The following is a 25,338-nucleotide window of genomic DNA, read 5'->3' as shown; positions in this document are numbered from 1 at the left end:
GCGGCGATTTTTTTTTAGGACTTGCGATATTAAGTAGGCAAATTAACTCAAACACGTCATGTTACAATTATTTTGCTGCTTGCTACAAAAGGAAAACGTGCGCTGCTCTCATGTCAGGGGTACTTGAGTGAGTGACATGCCGGCTCTGCATGCACAGCAAACCACCAATCACAATCAAATCTCCATAGCAAACGGACCCGGTGATTAAAGGTAAAAACACTGAATAAAGTAGTTTCATGTGTTTCTCCAGGGCAGTTCGGCGCTGCTAACCGAGCTAGCTCAGCTTGTTGCTCTGATAACTTAAGATCCAGACGTCCGTGACTAAAATCCTTCATCCGGTTAAATATAGTTCAAAAAATACCAATTGTATAGCATTCAAGTCCAAGAAAGGATGGTTTGCGGGGAGAAAAAAAAGGATCTTTTCTTCAATTCCTGTATGTTTTCATGTCGCAATATATATCGCAGGGGGACAAAAATCGCAATGTCAGTTTTTTCCAATATCGTGCAGCCCTACTGCAAAGTCATAACTCCATTGAATGATTCTATCCCACATTGAATACTGTTTTACAAACTGGTCGTTTGCTTGTGCCACAAACCTGAAACAGCTGTACAAAAGAGCTATTAAGGTGTTTGACAGAAAGCCATATTCATACCACCACTGTCCATCCTTGAAAAACATAATTTGTTGAGTTTTGACAATTTTAAGTCTTTTAAAAGTATGTGCTTTATTTATAAATGTTTACATGGACCTCCCTCCCTTAGGGGAATTCATCCACCAAAAACACACTGGACGCTGCACTAGGTCAGAAACCAGAAGAGACTGAAGTCCACCGCAGACGGAACACTTTTGGACAAAATGTCCTCTCCGTTCAGGCCCTGACACTCCTACCCGATTTTGGGAGTCAGAGACCGTCAGACGCAGTCGGGCATTCCGGCGCCCTACTCAGGTTGGTGTGTCCCGCACCGTCGTCTCTTTAGGGCACATTTTCACACCTCCCGCGATGTTGAATCGGCCGCGGGAGGTCAGAGAAAGTCGGGACAAAGAATTAACTCTGATTGGCTGTTCAGCTTAGCGAGTCAGTGCATGGGAAGCGAAGCGGAAGTGAGGGACCAAAACAAACTATTAAGAAGGCACACACAGACGGTTAATCTTTTTCATTTTCATCTCACCCGGATGCAAGAGTTTCTTTTTTATGTTTACATGTTTTCGATCGACGAGAGAGAGTGAAAATGGAACACAGACGCTATTTGTTGTTTGTTTATATCACGCAGTCTGTTCTTCTTCTCTCGGTGTATAGTCTGTCTTCCGGTTGTTGCCTCTTTTGAATGACGAATACACACTACCGCTGCCTGCTGGTAAGGACAGTTATTGCCACTCGTCAACTGAAGTCTTTGCGGTGTGTTCGTGGTTCGTAGGCGGGCGGCGTAGGCGACGCAGGCGACGTAGCAGACGTAAAAGTCGGGACTCCTTCGGTACGCGTTCTTTGGTCTCAGGTTGGTGTGTAGCGGCCTTTAAAGGCTTCTGGAATAGCCTCCCAACTGAGATACGGCATTGTCCCACTCTCAATAGCTTCAAAGGTCAACTCAAAGAATGGTTGAGAAACAACCAGACATGCAATCACCGCTAAATGCACTTTAACACAGGGGTATCTCCTCTTGCACTTTATGTATCTCTTGTATTTTCTCTTGCACTTTATATGTCGTAGCTGCTATATTGTATTACCATGTGAGAAATACTTGTGTATGCTGCTCTTACTCTTTTGCACTTTTTGCATGTATTTGTTTTTGCTATGTTTGTAAAATGTCATTTTCTTAAATGTTTTATGTGAGGGACATATGGAAATTAGCTCAAAGCAAAATCTGGCATATTTACGCTCGTCACATTTGATTGTTTTAAGTGTTCATTGATGTACATTCTCCCTGCTAAATAAACGTTTAAATAAAGTATATCGTATTGTATCATATGAAATTCTAAAACCAGACCGATGGTCGTAAAAAAATCCAAAGGTTATTCGGTCAAGATGAAGTCCAGTTGTAAGAGAATAGTAAATGTAATCTTCAACACGTGTGGAAAACAATTTCTCCTGCAGGACTCACGAGGGAAAGCCTCCTTCAATCAAAGCAACAACCTCTTTTACTGTTTCTCTCTCAGCACCAATCACACACATGGGATTAAAGCTCTTCACAGCAACACCATAATCAGGCTGCTCTTTAATCTCGCCTCATTTTCTCAACTCTCTAGAATTATTATGGCTGCAGTAATGTCACTAACATCTTATTCCCCTGGTCATTATCACAGAGCCTCTAGACATAACACAACTGCAGGCCCCAATCAGCCTCCAGTAATCCATACTAGACAAATGTATGTTACCGCGTACATGACAAATAGATTACAGTGGTTGAATAAAAGACTGATGACAAGCAAAACTAGATTACTTAAACTGGGAGGAATTGAAGAATTTATAACCTATATTTTATTGTTAATTTAATCTATAATGAATGAGAAAAGTACATTTTTATAAAGAGCGTGCTGCCTAAAGAGAGGATTTTTAGATATCCATACTTGGTTAGGCGCATCCATTTTTTTCTTTTTTAAACTGGGTTTAATTGAGATTACTACGAACTTTTGATGTTGTGATGTGTTACAGATATGCTCGTCAAGGACTTTCCTGGATTGTTGAAGCTTCGGTATCTTTGTTTAAGAAAAATAAGGTTTAAAGAATATGCCAAATTCAGATTCCCCCTTTAACACATTTGATTACCACAATTTCTGGATTGTTTGTGTTTTCTAACCTCAAGTAGCTAAAATAAATGTGTGCAACTATTTCCCATGACTGCTTCCTGAACTGTGTGCAGTTCACGGTTGAACATTCCTAAAAAAATGCAATAAACACCTTTTTTTATTTCAATATTATATCAGTGTTGGTTTGGTTAAAAGAAGAAAGCTGCTTCAAACGGTCTATTTTTCTTGTCAGCTAACAATTTTGAGCGTGGCATCACTGAATGACCCTTCAGAAACTTTGTGCCTCTGTAATAATACAAAGGAGCCGAGCTGGATGCTACAGTAGGTGGGGTCGGTTGTGATGGCTATTTCCACAGGGTAGAGCCCGGCTGATGAGAAAGAGTCAATTATTCAGACTCATCATTCAGAGTCTAAGCAGTATCTCTCGATCCTCAGACTCTGCACGCACACACACGCGCTTGCTTATGGTAGTCCATCGAATCCGATGATGACATCCACTTCTATTGGTGAGTTCTTTGGTGGCTGAATAGCCCTATCCTGGACCCACAAATCCTATTGCAGATGTGTGCACACACACACAAAAGTATGCTGCAAACAGAACCTGCTCAATGTTTCATTACAGCTCAATGATTTAAGATGTATTTAGGGAAAGGTCAGCCAAAAGAGGAAAGAACATTTCCGGGATCAAAATATGTGGAATAATAGAATACAATATTATACATTCGTCTGTTGCCGAGATTCAGCTGTTAGAAAAAAACTATTCATAAAACCCAATGCTAAGCATAGCATTACTTTTTAAAGAACAGACATTATGCTAGTTTTCAGGTTTGTATTTTGCAATGTCAAAAAACAAGAAGACCTTTTGCATTAATAGTCTCTGCACAATTGAAAAAAAATCTCAAGGAGCTTTACATTTTGTCGAGCACATGATATCTTCTATCCTTACTTTGATATCAGAAGAATATGTATTTTAGGGGCAGCACAACTGCCTACAAACTCAATTAATTAAATTGGACATATTGTTTTCATTTTCAGGTTCATAGTAGTATTTAGTGTCTCTCCTGTGACGTGTCTCCATGCTTTAATGTTCAAAAAGCTCAATATTTTTCTCATACTGCCTGTGCTGCAGCACCTCTTTTCACCCTCTGTCAAACCAGAGCTCAGTCTGATTGGTTAGCTGACCAGCTCTGTTGTGATTGGTCGATCGCTTAGAGATGTCCCGCCCCTTTGCCTATCACGTACAATGGGTTGGAGCGCATGCCAATAGATACGCCAGTATGCCATATGTCACTATGTTTCGGAAGTAAACAAAGGAGTCCAATGAAGGCGTTTCAGTTACTGGGAGAGAAACTCCCTCTGGAGGAATAACAGGGATGTTAGCCTTTGCAGACCATTTACATGCACACAAACCTATAACACTCTACAGGAAAGGTAAAAGCCAGCATAATAGGACCTCTAAGTATCCGTTGGAACCCTGCAAGCTGAATTTGTTGTCCTGTTAGTAGTGAATGCAACATGTAAATACAGCACAGGGCTAAAAAGGATGTTGGTGTATGAATATCTCAACTTGCAGTTAAGAATGAATTTGTAAAAACAGCCTCAATTTAATTATTGACAATAAGTTTCATGTCAAACAGAGAAGTTGCACTATCACTGAGCGCAAGGAATAGGGGCATGTCTTACTATTCAATACCCTGATTATTGTTAAAGGTCAAAATCAGTGCATCCCCATTTGTCAGTGGTCAAAATGATCATCAGTGCTACATATCTATTTCCCTGAGCGGCCATGATGAAACTAGGAAATTAGTCTGCAAAACTGCAAGTGTAAACAAAATGAGCGGAGATTACAAGTCAGCATTATTTCAATTTGCTTACATACAGTAAGAGGCTTATCCCATTAGGAGATAAAGGGGAAAAGTTCATTTATTAGCAAATTATTCGGGCTCCGCTTATTCTATTAAAATGTGGAAAAGGATAGGAAGCATAGAGAGAGAAAGGAAGGAAGGAAGGAGGGAGGTGGAGAAATTATACAGGAGGAGATCAGCACATCTATCACTGTCGCTGTGCAAAGTTAAAGCCCAAGTGGAAATCACAGAGTTTGGCTCACTTAGGACTTCAAGGACACACTTCCTGTGAGCAGCAGGGAGGGGAGTGAGGAAGGGACTCACAGGATAGAAAACGGTGTGAAAGCAACACCCGACAGAAAAGCGTGATTGCTTTGATTATTACACCGTGTCCACATCAGAGATCAAAATAAAATGATCTTTCTCTACGCAGAGGAGTTGCAGTCGGCTGTTTCTTACAAAAAGTAAAATGTAACCCCTGCCCTGACCCTAAATTATTGTGCATGTGGTCTGCAAAGGCTACATTCCCTGTGATAACTCCTGGAAAATAGTCACATAGGTAACACTTGTGCTCCTTCTGGCTAGCGCTCAAACACATTGTACGTGAAAGGCTATGTGGCGGGACATTTCTGACACATCTATAAAGAGGTTGACCAATCACAACAGAGCCGCCCAGATAACCAATCAGAGCAGACTGGGCTCTGGTTTCAGACAGAGGGTGAAAAGAGGTGCTGCAGCACAAATGAGACAAATAAAGAACTCATATTAGAGGAACAAAATCAAAATAAATGTTTTAAGATGAAAACTCTGTTTTGTTTCACCAGTTTATTGTTTGATCATTCTGATTTGTATATCTCCACAGTATTGACAGGGCTTAAGATTTCCGTAACAATGGCAGTTTCAATAATGAGTACTTTTGTTACTTTAATTACTTTTTGATTCCAACAGTTGTATACTTTTACCCTAGTAAAGTTGAATGCAGGACTTTACTTATTCAAAAGTATTTCTATTTTCTACACATCAGTATTGCTCCTTTTATGGAGTAAAGGATGTCAGTACTTCTTTCACCACTGAAAGTTGTTGGGGTATCCATGCAGAACCATGAATAGTGTATTGTTTTTGGGACTTGAAAACAGGTGAAGTATAACTGCTGAACACGGGTGTGTGCATGCTGTTGGGACTTACCAGAAACACCCGGTATGCATCTTTCCTCGTCACAGAACCCCAGCAGGGATCGGTGTCGTTGTACTTCACACTCCCAGCGCTGCAGGAGTGATTCCCACTGTGGGTGGAAAAGACAGCTTAATGTTTTTACCCCAACTTTGTGGGATATTGCCACCTGAAACTGATTGCAGGCCATCATATTTAAATTCAAAGTTTGAAATCTCATTACACCGTGTCATGTAAAAAGTCTGAGCAGCAGATGTTGTGTGTATCTTAAAAGTAATCACAAACTCGATCATTGTTGCGTGACAGACAGAGCTTTGGTAAAAATCTTCTGCCCATGCGACTGAGACGTCTCTGCCTTCGGGCAGAGCAAGCTGCTTTTGAAGTCTCAGTTACATCTCGCATTTATTCTTACTGGAAGGTTAGCGAGGTTTGGACAGCAGAGGGAGAGAATGTAATACAATCAGACAGCGTCAGTGTGCTGCGCCTCAGGACAGGACGACGTACGCAGGCTTTGTCACAACACTTAGAAGAGAAGAAGAATATGAAGTTTACTCTGCGACCTCAAATCACAAATATGATTTTATTATTGTGAATCAATTTATTTTAAGCAATTTATGGTAAAGCGAAGGTAAATTAATAATAATTTGTGTTGAAAGATCTCAGATTTGGTCTATGTGCTGCAAGGGATCAAAACATAAGCTGCAATTAAAACAAACCTCAGTGTGTCTTTTAACTATCTAAATTATCTTAATTATTATAATCAAGAGTCTGGCTCAGCAAGGATTGGGTTTAAATGAACAACTCAAACTTTTTCTCTCATTTTCCGTGATCCATTGTCACCCAAAGATACATGGTTTAATATTTTTATAGAGCACATATTGTTCTAATTTGTTCAGGTTTTGTGCTTTGACTGTGATATGTTTGCATAATTTAATGTTCAAAAATCTGATCATCTGATTGGTTAGCTGGCTGGCTCTGTTGTGATTGGTTACATCTTTTTGGAAAAGAACAGGAACTTTATGGCTTTCTTCGAGGACTTGTTTTTACTAACTGTCCCGAAAGTCTATACTGAGCTGGTTTAAAGCTCCTTTAGTTCTGCTGGTCCATTTACTTAATATGCAATATGAGTTGAAACTGAGGCGTCTTTTAATAGGGAGGCGTGTGGCGCAGTGGTTTTGGGGCGCTGATCTTCGAATCAGAGGATAGCAAGTTCGAGTCCCTCTGCAGTCAGCATGTCGTTGTGTCCCCGAGACACTTCACCCCAAATTGTTCCTGTGGGGAATGTCCACAGTATTGAGTATGTTAGTCGCTTTGGAGAAAAGCGTCTAACAAGTAACATGTAATGTAATGTAACAGACTTAAAGTGATATGTTATCTGTTCTTGCTTTTAATTTCTTTCTGTAACTGTGCTGTTGCCTATCTTGGCCGGGACTCTCTTGTAAAAGAGATTCTTTAATCTCAATGAGACTTCTGGTAAATTCGATTAAAAAAATACCCTAAAGCCAGGGAAACAAATTGGGACAAAATGGTGGCAATTTATTAAAGAAAATGTATTACACTTTATAAAAAATTATCTGAATCTCTCCATTTTTGAAATCATCCAACTATAACACTAAAGGGGTAATGGTTATTTTTGTAGTGCAGGATCTGAAGGGCAGAGTCTGTAACTATATAAAATACTTTATTCTCACCCAAGTCTGGCCAACCGACTTGCAATAAAAATCTGTCTGGAAGCAAGTCATCACGACTCAGAAGGTAAGAGCTCAGCAGGCCTACAGGCTTTTATCAGCAAAGCTTTATTGTCTTAATCTCGAGGTCAGAAGGTGTCAATAAGACCAAAGTGTCGGAGCAGAGGAGCCAATATTTGTAGACAGGTGGGCTCTTATTCCCAAAGTTACTTTCGAATGGAGGACTTCTAAAGAATCCATCTATATATGCAGTATACAATAAAAGTAAGAATGATTGTCCGAAAGTGAGTTTATGGTCTTACCAAGCCATCTCCATCAGGGATATGGGCACAGCTGCTGCGTAGATAGCCATATCTCCGTACAGATAGACTATGATGCAGATGTAGAACATGTTGACGCCAACTGGAAGACAAACGTGAGAACAACAAGACAGTCAGATGTGTGCAAGAACAAACAAATGCATTTTCACCAGAAAACCTTACCATTTGAAACCATTCTGCAAAAAAACTCTGACGCTTGCCATCCCGAAGTATTTAAAACGGTAGGCTTTTAGAGAACGGGTCAAATGAGACTGGGATTATACTTCACAGGTTAGACTTTGTAAACACATTGTAATAAATAATATAGTTATAGTTTTGTCAAATAAGGGCTTGATGATTTCAGGCAAAAAAATTAATTGCAACTATTTTAACTGATATTGCCGTTTTTACTGATAAATTCACAATTTTGGAGATAATCATTCTTGCATTAATCTTGTTTTTTTTTTTTAAATGCAATACAATGATCATGGTTTACTGTTTTACATTGATCCGCACCAACAAATATTTATTCTTAAATGTGTATAGTGTGATTTGTAGAGCAGCACATTATTTAATTCAGAGTGTGATTGTAACACATATTTTTGCATAATATTAGATATCCTGCAATTGGGATATTGCATGAGTCTGTATTGCAATTTCGATAAAATGAATTGTTCCATGTCAAATGCGACCCGATTTACTGTTTTTTTCACACTTGTTCACAGTGGAGGCATGTGAGAATAAACAAAGTTTATTTTAGAATTCAAGGCAACACAGGGTGAGTAATTGATAAACAGATAATCATTTGTTCAACAGTGACATAGCACCAAAAGGTGACAAGCGATATCATTCTTCATCTTATCATCAAACAATTAATCATACAAAATACTTTAAGGGTGTGTCAAACTTCAACACTATAGTTCCATCACTATTAAAATGTACTCTCATCCATACATCGGCCCACCACATCCTTCAATTCCTTCTCACAACTTATTGGTCCATTGAAAAAATGACCAGCATTTATTTAAAAAACAATCGTTCCATGGAGGGATTTTTCCCTGTCAGCCCTTTCCTCGGCACAGCGACGGACTGTTCACCATCTGCCCTTTTTCTCTTCATGCACTCACTCGACTGGCAGGCCCAACCCCGGCTGTCTTTGCCAAGACAAGATGGAGGGCTGTTAACCAGCGGACAGATCATCACAGCGCACCACACATCCATCATGCTCTTCAATTCTTAGAAGGGGGTTCAAGCATCCAACTGGACCCCGCCGCTAGACAGATTCACAGCCTACAGTGATTCTTTCATGAATTAAGGACTGAGGTTCTTAAATTACACTTAAATTAGGCTGTTATAGAACATGAAAAATAAGGATCTGGCAACCGAATAAACACCCATTTGTCCAGCTGTAAAAAGCTGGTCTGAATCCAACGTTGGAAACTGGAGGGCTGAAGAGTACTGCAATTAGATGATGGTATTTCTTCTTAACAATTAAACCTTTGGTCTATACGGTTTTAGACATTATACAAACAAAAAAATCTTAGTATTGTCCGACAGTCAAAACTTTATTTTAAATGTAACTGCGTATAGCATGCACATGTGTAAATGCAATGTCTAAAATATTTGACTTTCATTTGTTTATGTACTTGCCAGGGGACCCTATTACATATTTTCACATAATGAGATTTTCCCGCACTGATGACCACATGTTAATCATAATCAACATTGATCGTAGGCTGTTTTTTGTCCAGAGGATGTATATGAAACTGTATTGGACTGTTTTGTTGTATAGGGCTAATAATGCAAAGTTAAAGCCCTCTTTGGTAAGAGACAAGAAAACAACTACTCATTCTACTTAAATGTGGTAATAAGACTTACGCCATTTTCAAAGTAACTAAAGATAAATCAATAAAAACATTAACTGATATTAAATGAGGCCATCCACAGAGATGGTTGCAATGATTGAAGAAATGTCTAAAGTTGTAAGCTTGCTTCAATTCAAATCAATATTTTCAAAAACGATGAAAGGGATTTAATGGTCTGTCTAACGCAGTGATTCTCAAATGGGGGTACACGGACCCCTAGGGGTACGTTGGGGGACTGCAGGGGGTACATGAGACTTTAAAAAAAAAAAAAAAGTAAAAAAAAAAAATCCCATGCATGATTACAAAAGCAATCTTAGAACAATAAGTTAAATAGAAAACCTATAACCACCAAGGGGGTCCTCATATAAACATGTCAAATTTGTGTATTGTATTTTATAGTTTTGCATAATATATAATTGTTTTCATTGGTTTGTTAAACATATATAACTTCAGTTGAAAAACTCCATGGAAAAATCAGTTTTAATTTTTTTTCTTATGTTATTTTTTTTCATGCATGAAGATGAAAATATCCTTAGTTTGTTGTAATGCATGCACGAAGGCGTTAATAAATGACACACTGAGGGAACATCACTATATTGTAATTATTTATATAGGCGTTTTCGATCAAAAAGGTCCGTGGTCGGTCAGTGGGTACTTGGCTGAGAAAATGTTTCAAAGGGGGTACATTACTGAAAAGAGTTTGAGAAGTACTGGTCTAACGGGTCTCCCATACGATTTCAAACGAAAGTAAGGTAAAAGTTACACAAACCAGGGAATTATGAATGCATGTATCATTACCAAGTCAGCATTGACATGTTGGCAAAGAAAATGTGGTTTTTAGAATGTTTTTTTTGTATGGGTTCAACTATAATCAAATGTTACAAAGGAGGGTTCAGAAACACCCTTGCACCCTCATATCAAAGTAGAGTAGAAGTCGACCTTACACCATAACACAAATGTTTGATGATACAGTCGAATAAATATAAAAAACCTGCTGCTTATTCCAGCATCATCTTATTTTAATTGTTGGTGACAGTCTTACGTAAAATAAATAAACATGCAATAACAGGCAATATTATGGTAACGTAAACATTTTCAAGGTCATGTCCAACTAGAAATGATGGCCTTAGCCAATAACGTTTAGTCAGAATTAAAGTCAGAATTGTAACTTCTTTCTGAATTTAGTCAGAGAATTCTGACTTTTTCTCAGAATCTTAAGATTAAATTGAGAATTTTAATTGTAATCTCAAAACTGAAAAAAAAATCACTTTTAGTTGGATCTCAACAAAAAAAATGCACATGTGGCCTTAATGCTCTTACATTAGAAACACACCATTCTATACTCTGCACAATGTCACCTGTTGCACTAAATATGATTTATAGTATACAAGTGTCTTAGCAGGAGATACAGGACGCACTGTACTCCGCCACCGCTGTCAGTAAGCGATAGCATGGAGAGAGCGCTGCATGACCACAGGGAGGCAAGCCTTCACGGCACTGTAACTAATATTTCCCAATTACCAAGAGCCACGGGCAAAACATTCTACAAAATGGTTCTTCACGTAGTAGCAGTCTTTCATCTAGCTGTGAAAACCATCACAATCCATCATAACACTTTGCTTCTGACTGACAGACATGACACCTTCTCAGAGCAGATATAGAAGAAAAAAGCCACGCTATTCAGTGAAGTGCATTTATAGGGCACGTTTTTACATTTATAATACATTTTATATAGTCTGAATGGAGAATATGTCCTTTAAGTATCGTATAATCATCTGTCTTGACCTTACGTAGAGTCACAAATACCTGCCACTGTTACACTGAAGCCTTTTAACTTTGTATTCACCTCATTAACCCTCCTCTGTTAATTTTACAGTTCTACCTCTTGGGGAATATTAGAGTCAAATGTTGATTAACTGATATTATAGACTTTCACAAATCTAAATTGAGCTCGCCCTGGAGGAAACAACAAAATGTTTCTAAAAAAAGGTAAATGGGACAGTAAAAGTAAGACATGGCTGATTTAGTTCTACCTTGTCGACATCTGTTTGATGTAGGTCACAAACGGAATGTCTTTGTCAATGCAGAGCATTTTCTCCGTCAATCATTTGAACAAATACAAAAAAAGAAAATGTCCTTTGCTTTTTCCTACATCCTAAGGTGATCATCAAATGTTTCTTTTGGTCGAACCAAAATTCAAGATAATCTATTTTGTACATTGTAGGTAGGGATGTCCCGATCTCTAATTGTAGGTCACTGAAAAGCGGCAAATGAGTTTCCCACAGCTCCAGATGTGACTCGGAACGGAAGTGTGAACGGACTTTCAGTTTGAGGAATAAATCAAGCTTCCATAGATCAAGATTCTGGAGTCGGTCCAAATGCTTATTTTGCTCAGGAAGATTCCTTACTGAGGGAGGTGACGTGGAAGTACTTGCATGATAAGAGAAGCGTCAATGCTTCCTTTATAATCTCCTTTAGCTTAAGATACACTGGACCATCCTTTACGCAAGAAAATAGATAATGCTGTCCCATTTAAAGTGACGCCCCATTAGGCCATTCACAGAAACAACCGATCGTGACCGACAAAAGAAGATCACGTTAGTTATGGACCGGTTATTCAGCACTTATGATTTAAACTTTCAACACTAATTTAAGCCAAAAGCCGAAAATATGAATATGAAATAATGTAAAATGATGTGTGTTTACTGAGTCTTGTCGGATTTCTTTTTAAATGTTTTCAACTTGTTTGAATGGTATACACATTGATAGATTTGTAGGCCTAACAAGTAAGTCATATTTTGCATAAAGTTTAATTTTCTTGAAAAATGTTCATACTAATTGGGATTAAAACGTTTTGACAGAAGGATGAGTGCGAGCAACCGTCACGTTTCACTTTCATTTTTCAGTAAGAATATAAATTCCAGTGTTGTCCATGTTCATAAAGCCTTCATAACACTAGACAAAAGAATGTACGGGGCAAAGAATCTCAATGCACTTATGCTGTTGGATACGTTGTTTTCCCACGGCTGACACACTTCAATAATATTACTGGCCCATCATATTTACATCCGCCGGTCGAACTGAAGTCGTATTCTCTTAGCACCGGGGTTGTAATTTCCTAAATCCTGATGAATCTTTCCTTCACATCTCTCCTTAACTCAGTGATATGTTTGCTACGGTTAAGGAATAGTGGTTACGAAAAGACATAAGACAATTTACAAACCCTACAATTAAAGTACATCCCTTACAGAGCTCACAGTGGTGTAGCAGCAGTGGCTAATGGGAAACGGTTGTGCTGCAAGCTGGGGAAAACATGTCCATTTCTCTTTTTAGTGGCTCAGGCGCACCAGATTTGTCACTTTGACAGCACTCTTAATGTACAAGTGTGACATTTAGGTAAAAGTCAATGAAGTATTAAAAATGGAGGTGCCCATTTTTGGCTCTCATTAAAAACTGAAGGACCGGTTACAGTGGAATAAATCACTTTTCACCCATGTGCTGTCGGCCATGTTAACCAGCACGTCAAGTCAGAGGGAAGAATAGCTGAGACAAGATGCTGATGCAAGGACAGCTCTCTGCTAGGCTCTCTGTCTGTGACTTTAGCCAAAGTTGTCCTCTAATCAACTTTCAAATCATCAACATGAAGGTTAGTAACACCTTTCCACAGTGGTGCAGATAAACCAGCCTCCATCAACATTCCTGTCAGTGGCGGCAGGTCAGGCTGATACGATACTCATGGCCTTATTCCAAGCCTGCCTCGCCGCTAGTGCCATGTCAATTTCAGTCCAGGAGGAAGTCAAACGCCCTCTAAGAGTGCCCCCTCAACAGCAGGAGACATGCCTTTTAATTGTCTGCAAAGGTGCAGCACGGAAAGACAAGGCTTCATTTTATTATCTGTGAAGAGGTGGGGGAGTGCTGTCAAAACGGATTTCACATCCTGTATCTTGTTTCAATACAGTTGTCAGTGCCGACTGCATTTTGTTTTTCATCCGCTTTATAAAAGAGATGAACCACTGATTATCTGATGTCAACGTGTTTTTTCGCGCACACAAAAAAAGACCTCGCAAATTAAGGTTTGTTTCCTTGGGTTAGCTGGAATTAAGTTGTCACTTCTGACAAACTACACAAGCATTCCCAAAGAAAAGGATTGAGATTAACATTTTCAGGCACTTTGGTGCAGTTGTAAACAAATAAACAGCTCTGGCCTGCTGGTCTTCTTTTCAGACTAAGCTATTTATTTGCAAATTGCAAATCTGTGAAGTGTGAATGCACACTGACCAAAAGGCAGTGCCAGAAATGAATACAGCTAGGTAATACTTTAATTCATCTGCTGGTTATTATCTTGGATAAGAGCACGGGTCCAAGAACACAAATGTACTATAAAAAAGAAAAGGGAAAAACATTCACGACATCACACGTGACTGGCCTTAAACCAATAATTGTTATAGTATATGAGGTGTCCTCTCATGCAGACTAGCACGTACACCACTGCTGGATTTCCAAGATCTACAAAAACAGTTGACACCAGAACATGAGGACCAGGGGCGGATCTACGGGGGGGGCAAGGGGGGGAAGTTTCCCCCCCACTGTAGAGCCTTGCCCCCCCAGCTGCCCCCCTAATTTTTGTTTCCCTAAAACTGTACTAAAACAAACCTAGACTATTTCCACAAGCTTCTCAAGCAACAAAACAAGCATTACATTAGTTAAAATTGAATCATTTTAAATATCATTTTAGGCCCGTTAAAAACGCAGCTACGGCCCTGCATTAAACTGCGGAGCGGCGTTCACACAGACCGCGGCTCACACCGCTGCAGAGAGGGAGCGAGCTGTCCCAGCACCTATGGATCAGCTTCCCCTGGGAGCATTTCCCTTTCCACTAGTTTTGTTTTTACTAAGGACGAGAGCTTGAAACTAAATATTAATAAAACGCTGCCGTTTGAATCGATAGCGTTTAACAGACGGGCGCTGTTTGGGGCGTTACGTTACAAAATACTACGCAGACAGCGTTAGCTGGGAGATCGATCACTTTGCTAAACTACGCGGTAGCCTACTATTAAATCCACGTAAACTACACATCACAGCCATGAGGCCAGATCAATGAAACCAGGATACATCCTTTACCGTAAAAACTGGATCCAAACACAGCTGCCTGTGTGCGCTTGATAATACTTTCTGATGTTATATTTATGATATGCTACATATTAGCTAGGCTACATGGCCCTAACGTGTAAAGTTATACAAGCATTTGTACCAGTGCTTTTCACAAGTAGACTCTTGCAGGCCAGAGTATAGGAGTGATTCAACAACAACAAAAAGACATATGAGAAGTGATCAGGACGAACAGAAAGAGGTAAAGGAAAAGAGAGATGAAGAGACCAGGAGGGTCAGAGCAGGAGGAAGAGGAGGAGATGAAGATATTAGTGAAGAAGAAGAAATATATGTGAGGAATAAAGATGAAGTGTCAAAAAGAGGGCCAGAGGCAGGGATCAGGAGGCAGAGGAGACTCCAGCTGGACCACATGGTATGTTCTTATTCTCCTTACATATTCCATCACAGCAGCTCAATCTAGCAGCTCTTAGTATTGACAAATATTGATTGAAATGTGTTAGCTGTTGTTGTAGCTCTCTGATGAGATGGCGGTGATGTCATTTGTGTACTTAATTATAATTAAGTACTTACAGTATGCAGAATTCTGAGTATTCTCTGAATCGGGTGCCTTTTGGGTCTTTATATCTTTGAAAAATGAAACCAAAATGTTTGGTCATAACATCTGGTAGTGGACTACTTACATGTTCCCACCTCAGGCACAAATATAAATAATTACTAGGAATTTCCTTGAAAAATTAACAGGGTTGAAGTTTTTGACAAAAAGTAGGCATGAGACCTTGTTTAGCTAAATATGGCACCACATGGAAGTCAAGGACATTATAAAAGTGTAATATTTTGCAAAACTATTGTTTATTTTTGTAATAAACAATTATTTACTATTATTAATTCATACAACATAGTTGAAATGTTGAGTTTGTCAATCTTAATCTGAAAATACAAAAACTGAAATATAGGTAAGAGAAGAAACTGACACTTTTGTGATGTAATTCCCTCAATGCAGATCACACATGGACTGATCCATTATTTTAATAGGAGGGTAAATGGTATGGCGTGACGGGGTTGAAACAAACTGAGGGACAATATTGCAATTTCATAGATAATTCAAGTATTTTTTCAGAATTGATTTTTGATCAGTTAAAGTTGACAAATATGATTATATTAGCACTTTAGCAGCAACATTTTGGGATAATTGGCCATTTTGATTTGTTTAATATTAAATTAATATGTAATAATGCTTAGTGAGGACATGCAAATATGTCTGTCTAAGACAACCAATTTTTTTTAAAACAAAATATATATTTTTAATTTTACATGGCTTTAAAATACATTTTGTAGTTTCCTTTCATTTAAAATGGTTGAGGTCAGCTTGGGGGACTCAAAGGGCACCCGATTGTTTGTCTGAACACCTTGTTTCTCTTGTGCATTAAGAACACTTGTGTTAGGGCATGAATTAACAATAAATAGGTTATATACAGTATAAAATACCACGTACTGTCCACCCTCCTATGCCACCCTGGCATGACCTCTTGCCTCCCCATGTAAAATGTTCTAGAACCGCCACTGATGAGGACCAACTGTCCAAAGAAGAAATTCTTGCAATTAAACGGCCAAAATCATAAGCTCCTTTCTCCAGTCTTTTCTTGAGATGTCCAGACATTATAAAATGATACAACATCATCTGCTATAAAAATTAAGAGAACACTCAAACCCCAAATGTATTTAAAATATTATCAACTCATAATACTAAGTAACATTAGAGGTGCAAAGGAGTAAAACACAAACTCAAACTGATTAACTTGCACGTTTAAGAATTCAGTTGGCACCTACATTTGTGCAGTGACCTGTGAGTTTCCTGACAGTCCTCAGCATGTTTTACATAATTGATCATTAGTCAGAGCATGCCGAGGTCATGCCGCTACACAAGTCTGTCTGAATCCTTTCCATTGTTGCCCTCACATGGCACCGAGTCTACAACTTTACCAACTCTAAGAAACTGAAAGAAGCCCAACAACAAGTTTTGAATAACGCAAATATTTTTGAATAAACATCTTTCTTAAAACGCAATTTTGCGTCGTTATTCGAATGGGATTTTGGGATATTCGATAAGATAATAGAAATGAGCTTGAATAGACTTTCATATTTAAGGTGTGTTGTTTTTATTACTTGTGCATTTTAACATGTATCTGTAAAGTGTCTTTGAGTACCATTTGTAAGTGAATTATAGATCCAATATATTATTATTTTTGTTGTACTTATTTAAGTTATATTAACATTAGAGATATATTAAAGTGTCAATGACAACCTGTGAAAGGTCTTCTTTTGTTCACAAAAAGGAAGTGAATGCTCTGCATATCAGGTAGAAAGTGAGCATGTCGGCGCTGTCATGACCCGGGACTCGTGCCTATCTAATTCATTTCTGATGAGAGCCACTGGGCAGCGTTCCCATAGAACCAGAGAAGAGGAGACTCATTTCCTTATTACCAATCGATACCTGCACACAACCAAAGGTCATCAGCTAAGATTTTTTTTTAGCACTTCACCTCTAATGAGCAGGACAGAGGAGCTGAGTGACAGGAGGCAGGGCACACTGCAGCTTTAACAGCATGGGCTGCATGACAGCATGCATGAGTGCCTCCACACTGTGGGTGTGAACATGAGCAGAGTGTCACACCGTGCGGGCCGAGTGCTCCACCTAGTGCTGAAGAGCTGAAGGACGGAGCATGTCAGCGCAGAGGATGTTGTCAGAGCTTTGACCTTTTGTTGTTCCTTTATTCCTGAGACAACAGGGACACTGCAGACTGTCGAGTCACTCGCGCGTGGTGAGGAAGAGCCAGGTCGGCGTTATGCAAGCAGACAAGAGGAGGGGGGTGAGGCACAATGTGCTGATATGAAGGAGGAATGTAAAGCCGCCGGGCTCAAGGTGAACGTGATTCTGCTTTCAATGTTCCGTCACAAAGTTAACAAAAGGCTTCATTAGCTCTCAAATCATTCAGGCACAGTAGGGACATTTAATGGAGTCTCAAACAGGTAATTACATCCAAAGGCAATGTATCCATATATAATTACATCCAATTACAGAGCCAGGAGAGATTCCTTTGTGAATGCGAGGATCAGACATTAAAAAAGGTGTAAAAAAATTCATTCGGATTCATCCCACACAACCTTCACTGCTCCTCCATAAATGGCTAATGATGTCGCTGTCTGCATTTAATTGAATAATGGGGGTGAGAGTGGAAGCTGGAGGCCAGAAGAACATTACCTTTGTTGAAGAACATGGAGGCCATTTGACCCATCTCAACCCGCTCCACGATGTCGAAATGATCTACGTGACCTCCCGATCTCTCTGTGGAAACAAAGAGGCCGTCCGCAGTAAATACCACGCACAGAGACAGGGACATTTCAAAGAACAGCCTGATGATTTACTTTGATTTCTATGAAACATTACATCTACAATTCTTTAATTTAATTGTATAATTAAAGAAACTCTGAAACCTATCTTATAGGAGAAATATAAAATATTTCATTCTTCTTCAATGCTCAAGAAAAATTATAATAACTCTTGAGAAATAATGGTAATAACTTTGTTCTTGTTTCTTTGTTGTGATTTGCTTGTACTGTATGTCAAGATATGAGTTTATGTTCTGAAGAAAGTGCATCTGTTTAACTAAATAAGTAGATAAATAAAAAGTATTACAAAATAATGATAATAATTATGGTACGGTAAAAAGATAAGTTTCTCACCTTTCTTGTATGTATTAATTCCTTATTTGTGTGTTTTATGTTGTTGTTAAATGCTTTGCAGAAATAAGTACAATAAAACATTTTAGAAAAAAGATTTTTAACTTTTGAAGCACCTTTTTTTGCAGGACCAAATATGTTTTACATGTGATTTATACAAGTCTTTTCAAGGAACCACATGTCACTTTGACCAGCCCCAGATGAAAACAGTCGAACTTGATGTGTGATATGATGTATGATATGTCTCCTTAAAACTTGTCAAACTCTGGACACTCACGAACAGACAGGATGGGCTTCGTCTCCAGCTCCGAGCGGCCCCGGGCGACGACATCATCATCCGAATACTCCGAGGTGGAGTCGCTGTCATGCACCTGCGGAGATAATATACAACGCTTTACTTCAGTTGTCTACTTTCCTAATTTCTAAACATAAACAACAGTCAGTTTACAAGCAATAAACACATTGTTTATTTGCTCTATGTCGGAGGCAGCATCTGGCAATTACCAACAACAGCTGGGAAGCACTTCGCAATTCCAACTAATATCATTATTGTCAATAAGCTGCCAACACTAGTCAACTTTGTGAGCGTCGGCAGCTGAATTAAGAGAGAGATGCTGATGGGAGAGAGGGAGGAAGAGGAGATGAGGAGTGACGGGAGCTAATGGCTCTGCGACAAACAGCAAACATAAACAACAGACCCAGCTCTGGAGAGTCAGGTGACTGTGCAGGCCTTAAGGTGAGAAACAGAGGCAAACTAACTTCGAATTAAGGTAAAACAAACAAGATCCAATTCATTTTTAATACCATCATTTTGCATCTGCTAGAATTATGTGTTTACATATTATATATGTATACATCTGTGTATAGAACCTTATAATTAAAAGCTACATTTAACAGTATTTAACTCTACTGTTCAGTATTTCATAATTGTTTAATTGCCTGTTGAATATCTTGTGGTATTTAATATCATTTGTTTACTGTTGGTCTGCCAACAAACAGGAACCTGAAGAAACAAAACCGGGGAAATCATCACCAGAAGGAGAATGCATCCTTTATGAGAATGTTTCTTTCTACTAATAACAGAATAATAAACAAATCATTGACATGGGTTTCGTAACCTACTTATTTGGAAAGAACTAACTCGATTATAATAACATGGTCCCAAGTAATTTATCTCAATACATTTCCTAGATTTTATAATGAAATTACTCATAAAATAGGAGCTCCCATTATTTCTTTATGCCTTTTTGTGGATAGGTGAAAGAGGACATATAATGCTCATTCCCAGGTTTATATATTTGTATGTACATGCACCGTAAAACCGATACAACACACTACAGGAAACGGCGGACTCCGAAAATCACAAAAGGGCATTTTCAATACAACCGAGTTCCAGCAGAGGGCGCTCCCAGTACCAAACATTCCATTTTTAAATCAGAACATCACCCGGACTTGGATGCAGCACAAGCAGTACTGTGATATTTAGATCACACACTTAAGGATGTCCTATAAGTCCATTAGATGTGTTTTCATTATGAGGGAAGCATTAGATACTGTGCTTCACTCTCCCTTTTCTACTTCAGGTGATGCAGACAGAAGCACCCTCATCGTGGCCTCTAGTTTCCACCTTATTTGTGAGGAGGCTTTCTTTGAAAACATATGATGCATTGCTTTATTTTCGTTGATATGCTTCCTTCAAGCAGAGAGGCTTTTAGCGGTAAATGTTTGCAGTTTTCAGGGTCTTTTGTTTTCCATTATGTGGGAGGAGAAAGGCCGAGAGGGGTACAGGAGCCATGAATCAAGGCGGAGCGTTTGGGGCTCAGGAACGGTCGTTTATTGTCCTCCAGCTCCTCAACTGGAAACCCAAAGGCATTAAGTAAGATGACTTCTGTAGCCGGGGAGAAACCATTTAAAGACCTTCTTAGGCGAAATAAAAAATGATTAAAAACCTCTATTGAAAGCTTCATCCAAATTAAGGAGTGGCATTTAAACAGAGGTGGAATAAGATATTTGACTTAAAGAGGCGCTAATATGCTTTTTGTGGTTCTACCATACTTGTAATGTGTTATGGGTTTTTGTGCATGTAAATGGTCTGCAAAGAGTACAATTCCTAAATACCCTACCCCACACCCACCCACGCCTCCATTTGACTCCTTTGTTTACTTCAGTAACAATACTACGTTACACCTGTGCTTCTATTGGCTAGCACTCCAACACATTGCACGTGATTGGCTAAGGGGCAGGACATCTCTAAGAGGTTGACCAATCACAACATATCTTGCTAGCTAACCAATCAGAGCAGACTGGGATCTGGTTTCAGAAAAAGTATTAATAGCACAGTGTATAAATACTCTGTTACAAGGGGAAATCCTGTATTCATGTTTTACTTACAAAGAAGTATAACAAATATTAGCATCAAAATAACCATTAAGTTATACTCGTTATGCAGAGTGGTATTACATCACTGGATTATAATAAGTAATTCAATAATGTGTACATCATTTTAATTTTGGTAAAGGCGGGTCTAATTTGTATAACTTTGTATATTTCCAGGCGTTCTAATCCAAATTAGTACATCATAATTATTAATTTAGATTTGGCATTCATCATTTAAACCTGCAAAGTAACTTATGTTGTCAAATAAATGCAGAGAAGTGAAAAGTACAATATTTGCTTCCAACATGTAGTGTAGCGGAAATACTGGAAGTAAAGTACAAGTAAAGTACAAGTCCCTTAAATGTGTATTTGTTCTCAAGTACAGCACTTGAGGCTATGTTCTTTCCACAACTGCATTCAACTAGGATTAGACGATAAAACAACAGCCTTCCAATATAAAAAATACAGCTTCCTATTAAAAGGGGATTTCATTTGAGGGTTCAAACATAAAATAGTTGTAATAGTCTAGTAACCTTTACTGAGGTACACATGAAAACCGTTAGTTTCTCTTAAGAGATGCTCAAGTGTGATAAAGAGCAGTCATGTGGTGATACACTTCCAACATCACTGATAAGAGCCACATATTTGTACAGAGATTGGTTTTAAGTTTTTCTAATGTCTAATTCTATATATTTTGAACCTCAGGCTAGGTTCACTTGAACCTCATGTGGTTAAGCAATTAACATCTAATCTAATGTCTAATCTAATGATCCAGGAGTGAGACAATGTGCACTATAAATAGCTATCTCGATGTAACCTTAGTTATATGAGCAAGTCTCTAGCAGGGCTGTACATCAAACTGAAAAAAAAGAATATGAAACAGCCGCTGTCTGGAGTATAATGAAATGTGGCTGGATCACGCCCTCTAGTGTTTCAGCAGTGGTATCAATGGTTGAAAGATATGCTTTAGATATATCACAGGACAGATAAGAACCCATCGCATCAGGCATAAATCCACCATCACCTCCAGCAGGAAAACCACGGTAGAAAATATATTGCTATAACGATACAAATCCTGTGAGAAATACTCCCATATTATCCAGTATCTGTGTCTTAAGTGTATTTGTTTTACCAAGGCAGGATTTGGAACAAGTGAGATAAGGCATGCTCAAACAGAAGGAAAAATTGTTCCGTCACTGACTGCCATCATTCTGGATTTGTGTTTTTTTTTTCAGATTATTAAACGGGTTAATCCCTGTAAAAAATAAAGTTATCATCTTTTTTAACTAGTAAGAAAAGACCTGTAAGCAGGGGCGGATCTAGAGAAATATTCATGGTGTGGCAAGAGGGTGGCAGGAGATTTTGAGGGGTGGCATCCCCTGGCAGAAGTATATGCTGATTTAATCGCAGTCATATCAATCAATGTTAACTTGGAAAGCCACAATATTAATATTTTAACTCAATATCATTAGGTGACATTATTGTGGCACATCAGTAAAGCCTTACATATAAATATATAAGGTGGCACACATCATTTAATGCATTTTAACTGAATGAGTTTGTTTCACTCTTAGACCAGCAGGGGTACCAAATGTATGCAGTCTGCTGCAATAAGTACATTAATTAACTGTCTCGTCGATGTTTGTCTGAATTAATATGATACTATTAACAATCATATTAATCCTATCAGCTGTCAATCACTGTCATGATTCACATATTCATTTATTATTGAATAAACTATATTTTGGAGGAGTTAATGATGAATGTTCCTCAAGATGCTTGCTCACCCTCATATATCAAAATTCAAAAGATTCAAACAGTTCAGCGCCCCACAACTTCATTGCAAACAGTTACAACCTTGACTTTGCATCAGAAAGAACAAACAAAGAAGTGACTAACTGCATCAATTAGGGTTAAAAAAGGTGTATTCAGCTAAAAACATATACATTACATCGCTGCAGTTATTATCCAGTGGAAAGTCCTTACCTACTGGCCTCGTTAAATCAAAGTGGTTACTTTTGTTTGGCTGGGCAGTGTAGTTTTACACACCGTCTTATTTGACTTCCTCAGGACTTAAAACGAAGAAAAAAAAAGATTTACACACGTAAGGTCATCATCTTAACAGTTTGTTATGCTCATCGAGTGATCCGTGAGCAGAGCATCAAGTTGGCATGCCTATTACAGCTGAATGTCGCGATTACCATCTTGTTCAGCAGAAACGCCTCACAAACTGATTAAGATCCAAAGCTTTAGTGCGTTTTGATTCAATGCTGAGTACAGCCAAACTTGACGGTCTCTTTTCTGTCATTGTAGACCGCAAATACCTCGTTCCTTCCTGCTACTTGGGTCTGAATCATAGATATATATATATATATATTAATGCTGTCAAAATTATCGCGTTAACGGCGGTAATTAATTTTTTTAATTAATTGCGTTAAAATATTTAACGCATGTGCAGAATGGCTCGCCCCATACATCCCACCAGTGGCAGCGCCAGGGTATGGCTGGGGTAGGCTACACCCATACCAAGAAATGGCTTAGCCCCACCATGAAAAATGATGTTTTGTGCCAAAACTTCCCCCCCTTCACTGGAGAACCGAGCTAAAACAGCTGATCACAACGTTCACACTCTGTGGTCACGAAGTACTCCACTAGCGCCCCACCCCCCAGAAACTCACATTGGTTTCGCATACAGCATCTCTGTAAAGTATGTGTATTCACTCTCTCCACTAAACGGCTCGCTGCAGCTCTTGCCCCCCACTCCCTGTGAGCCCAGTGTGCTCCGATTGGTCGGGACCAGTCGGGACGTTGTGAATCGCCGCGATCCCAACTGTCTGTTATCAGCCTGCAGCCAGGGAGCAGAAATCAGCTGAGCTGCTTGCACTGAGTGTGTGAGGAAGTCCGTGGATTGGTCAATTTGGACCAATCAGCGGGGGCTTGACGTAACGGCTCCACGGATTGGTCCATTTCGTTCCGGGGACGAGATGACATCATGATGTCGCCGGAAGAATCAAATGGACAGTGACGTATCTCCAACGAGGCGTTTTGGGGAGGTATTTTCTGTTTTAGAGTTTTACTCGCTACATGGTGTACTTTGAGGGTTTTGACTCTGCAGACCGTTTACATGCATAAAAACCTTCATAACACACAAGGGGACGGGCAATAACCGGAAAAGCATGACACGTCACCTTTAAACTGTGATTAATCTGATTAAAAATTGTAATCGTTTGACATCCCTAATATATATATATATTAGGGCCGGGACTTTAACGCGTTAATTAAGATTAATTAATTACACAAAAATTAACGCGTTAAAAAAATTAACGCATTTTAAATCGCACTTTAATCGCACTTATTTTTGCACAGCGGAACGTTTCTCACTGGATGAGTTTCAGGCGTACCGATTATACTGGAGCACCAACTAATGTTCATGACTTCAGCATGGGACTTCAAACAACAACAAACCACGGGGAACAATAGTCAAACATGAACCAACAAGCTGATGAGACCGCTTTGGTCGGCCCCGTGGATGGGAAATTTTGTTTTAAAAAATGGACGGATGGAAGCGTCGACAAGAGCACGGTTGTGTGCAAATTATGCAAAAAAGAATTTGCATATCACCGCAGCACATCAAGCCTAAAGTATCACCTAAAGGCAAAGCATGTAGCAGCTAGCGTGGACGTTAGCCCGACTCCGAGTGCACGGAACCACATCCTGACCCAACCCACACTCAACCAGATGACTGGTTTCAGGGCCAATAACCAACTCCCTGGCTCACTGGATTGTCACTGGGCTCGACATTAAGGACTGCCCGACGGCCCGGGGCCATCTAGTATTTAGCTCGGGCAATGAAGCCTCACCTGCTGGTTGCCCGATCGGGCAATCTATTATGCCAGTATCATGCAGCTCGCGGATCTAGTAATGAGTGACCCGACAGTAAAACTAAACATATCTATAACTAGTTTAGGTAGTTTGAGAGGTAATTAAAATAGCTACGTGTGATATTCTAACCTGAAGTGTGTGTTTTGTTCCGCTCACCGCTGCATGTGCTTATGCAGAGCTGCGTGTCGACTCGTCAGCAGCAGCTGATGTCTCTCCCGTCAGATTAGACTTCACTCGCGTTTATGTCCATATCGATCAGATCCAGCTAGTTCTAGCTAATGATATGACTACCTGCTTATTAAAAGACAACTACACAATAAGTGTCGCTATGCAACTGGATGAGGCCACAAAGTATAGCGCAGCATTATGCATTTGTTTACATGCCCACCGGAACCCCGAGGCATTACCAACAGATCAACGCACAATCAACCCATACAGGACATCTCTTTCTCCACATTAAGTGTTAGACATTAGAGTTGACTATTCTTGTCTGTCACATACTCTTCTTGTCTGTCACATACTCTTCTTGTCTGTCACATAAGTGGCGCAACTGAAGCGGTATTGCTCTAAAGGGAAATTATTTTGACCGAAGATATTTAGATTTGCCGGCTAACGGGAACTCTG

The 25,338-nt window shown here is 39.2% G+C and overlaps 1 protein-coding gene across 1 annotated transcript in view; it reads right to left on the bottom strand.

Moving 5' to 3' along the window:
- tmem104 (transmembrane protein 104) overlaps positions 1–25,338 on the bottom strand; it is a 110,275-nt gene that overhangs the window by 59,467 nt on the left and 25,470 nt on the right. Inside the window, 4 exon segments of the mRNA XM_034089322.1 lie at positions 5,773–5,869; positions 7,748–7,847; positions 17,978–18,061; positions 18,734–18,827. Of these exon segments, the coding sequence (XP_033945213.1) occupies positions 5,773–5,869; positions 7,748–7,847; positions 17,978–18,061; positions 18,734–18,827 (375 nt within the window).

This window comes from Pseudochaenichthys georgianus, chromosome 8, assembly GCF_902827115.2.
Source record: "Pseudochaenichthys georgianus chromosome 8, fPseGeo1.2, whole genome shotgun sequence".
NCBI classification, from domain to species: domain Eukaryota; kingdom Metazoa; phylum Chordata; class Actinopteri; order Perciformes; family Channichthyidae; genus Pseudochaenichthys; species Pseudochaenichthys georgianus.
Note: the sequence above shows the minus strand (reverse complement) of the source record. Positions and strands in the feature narration are given on the sequence as shown.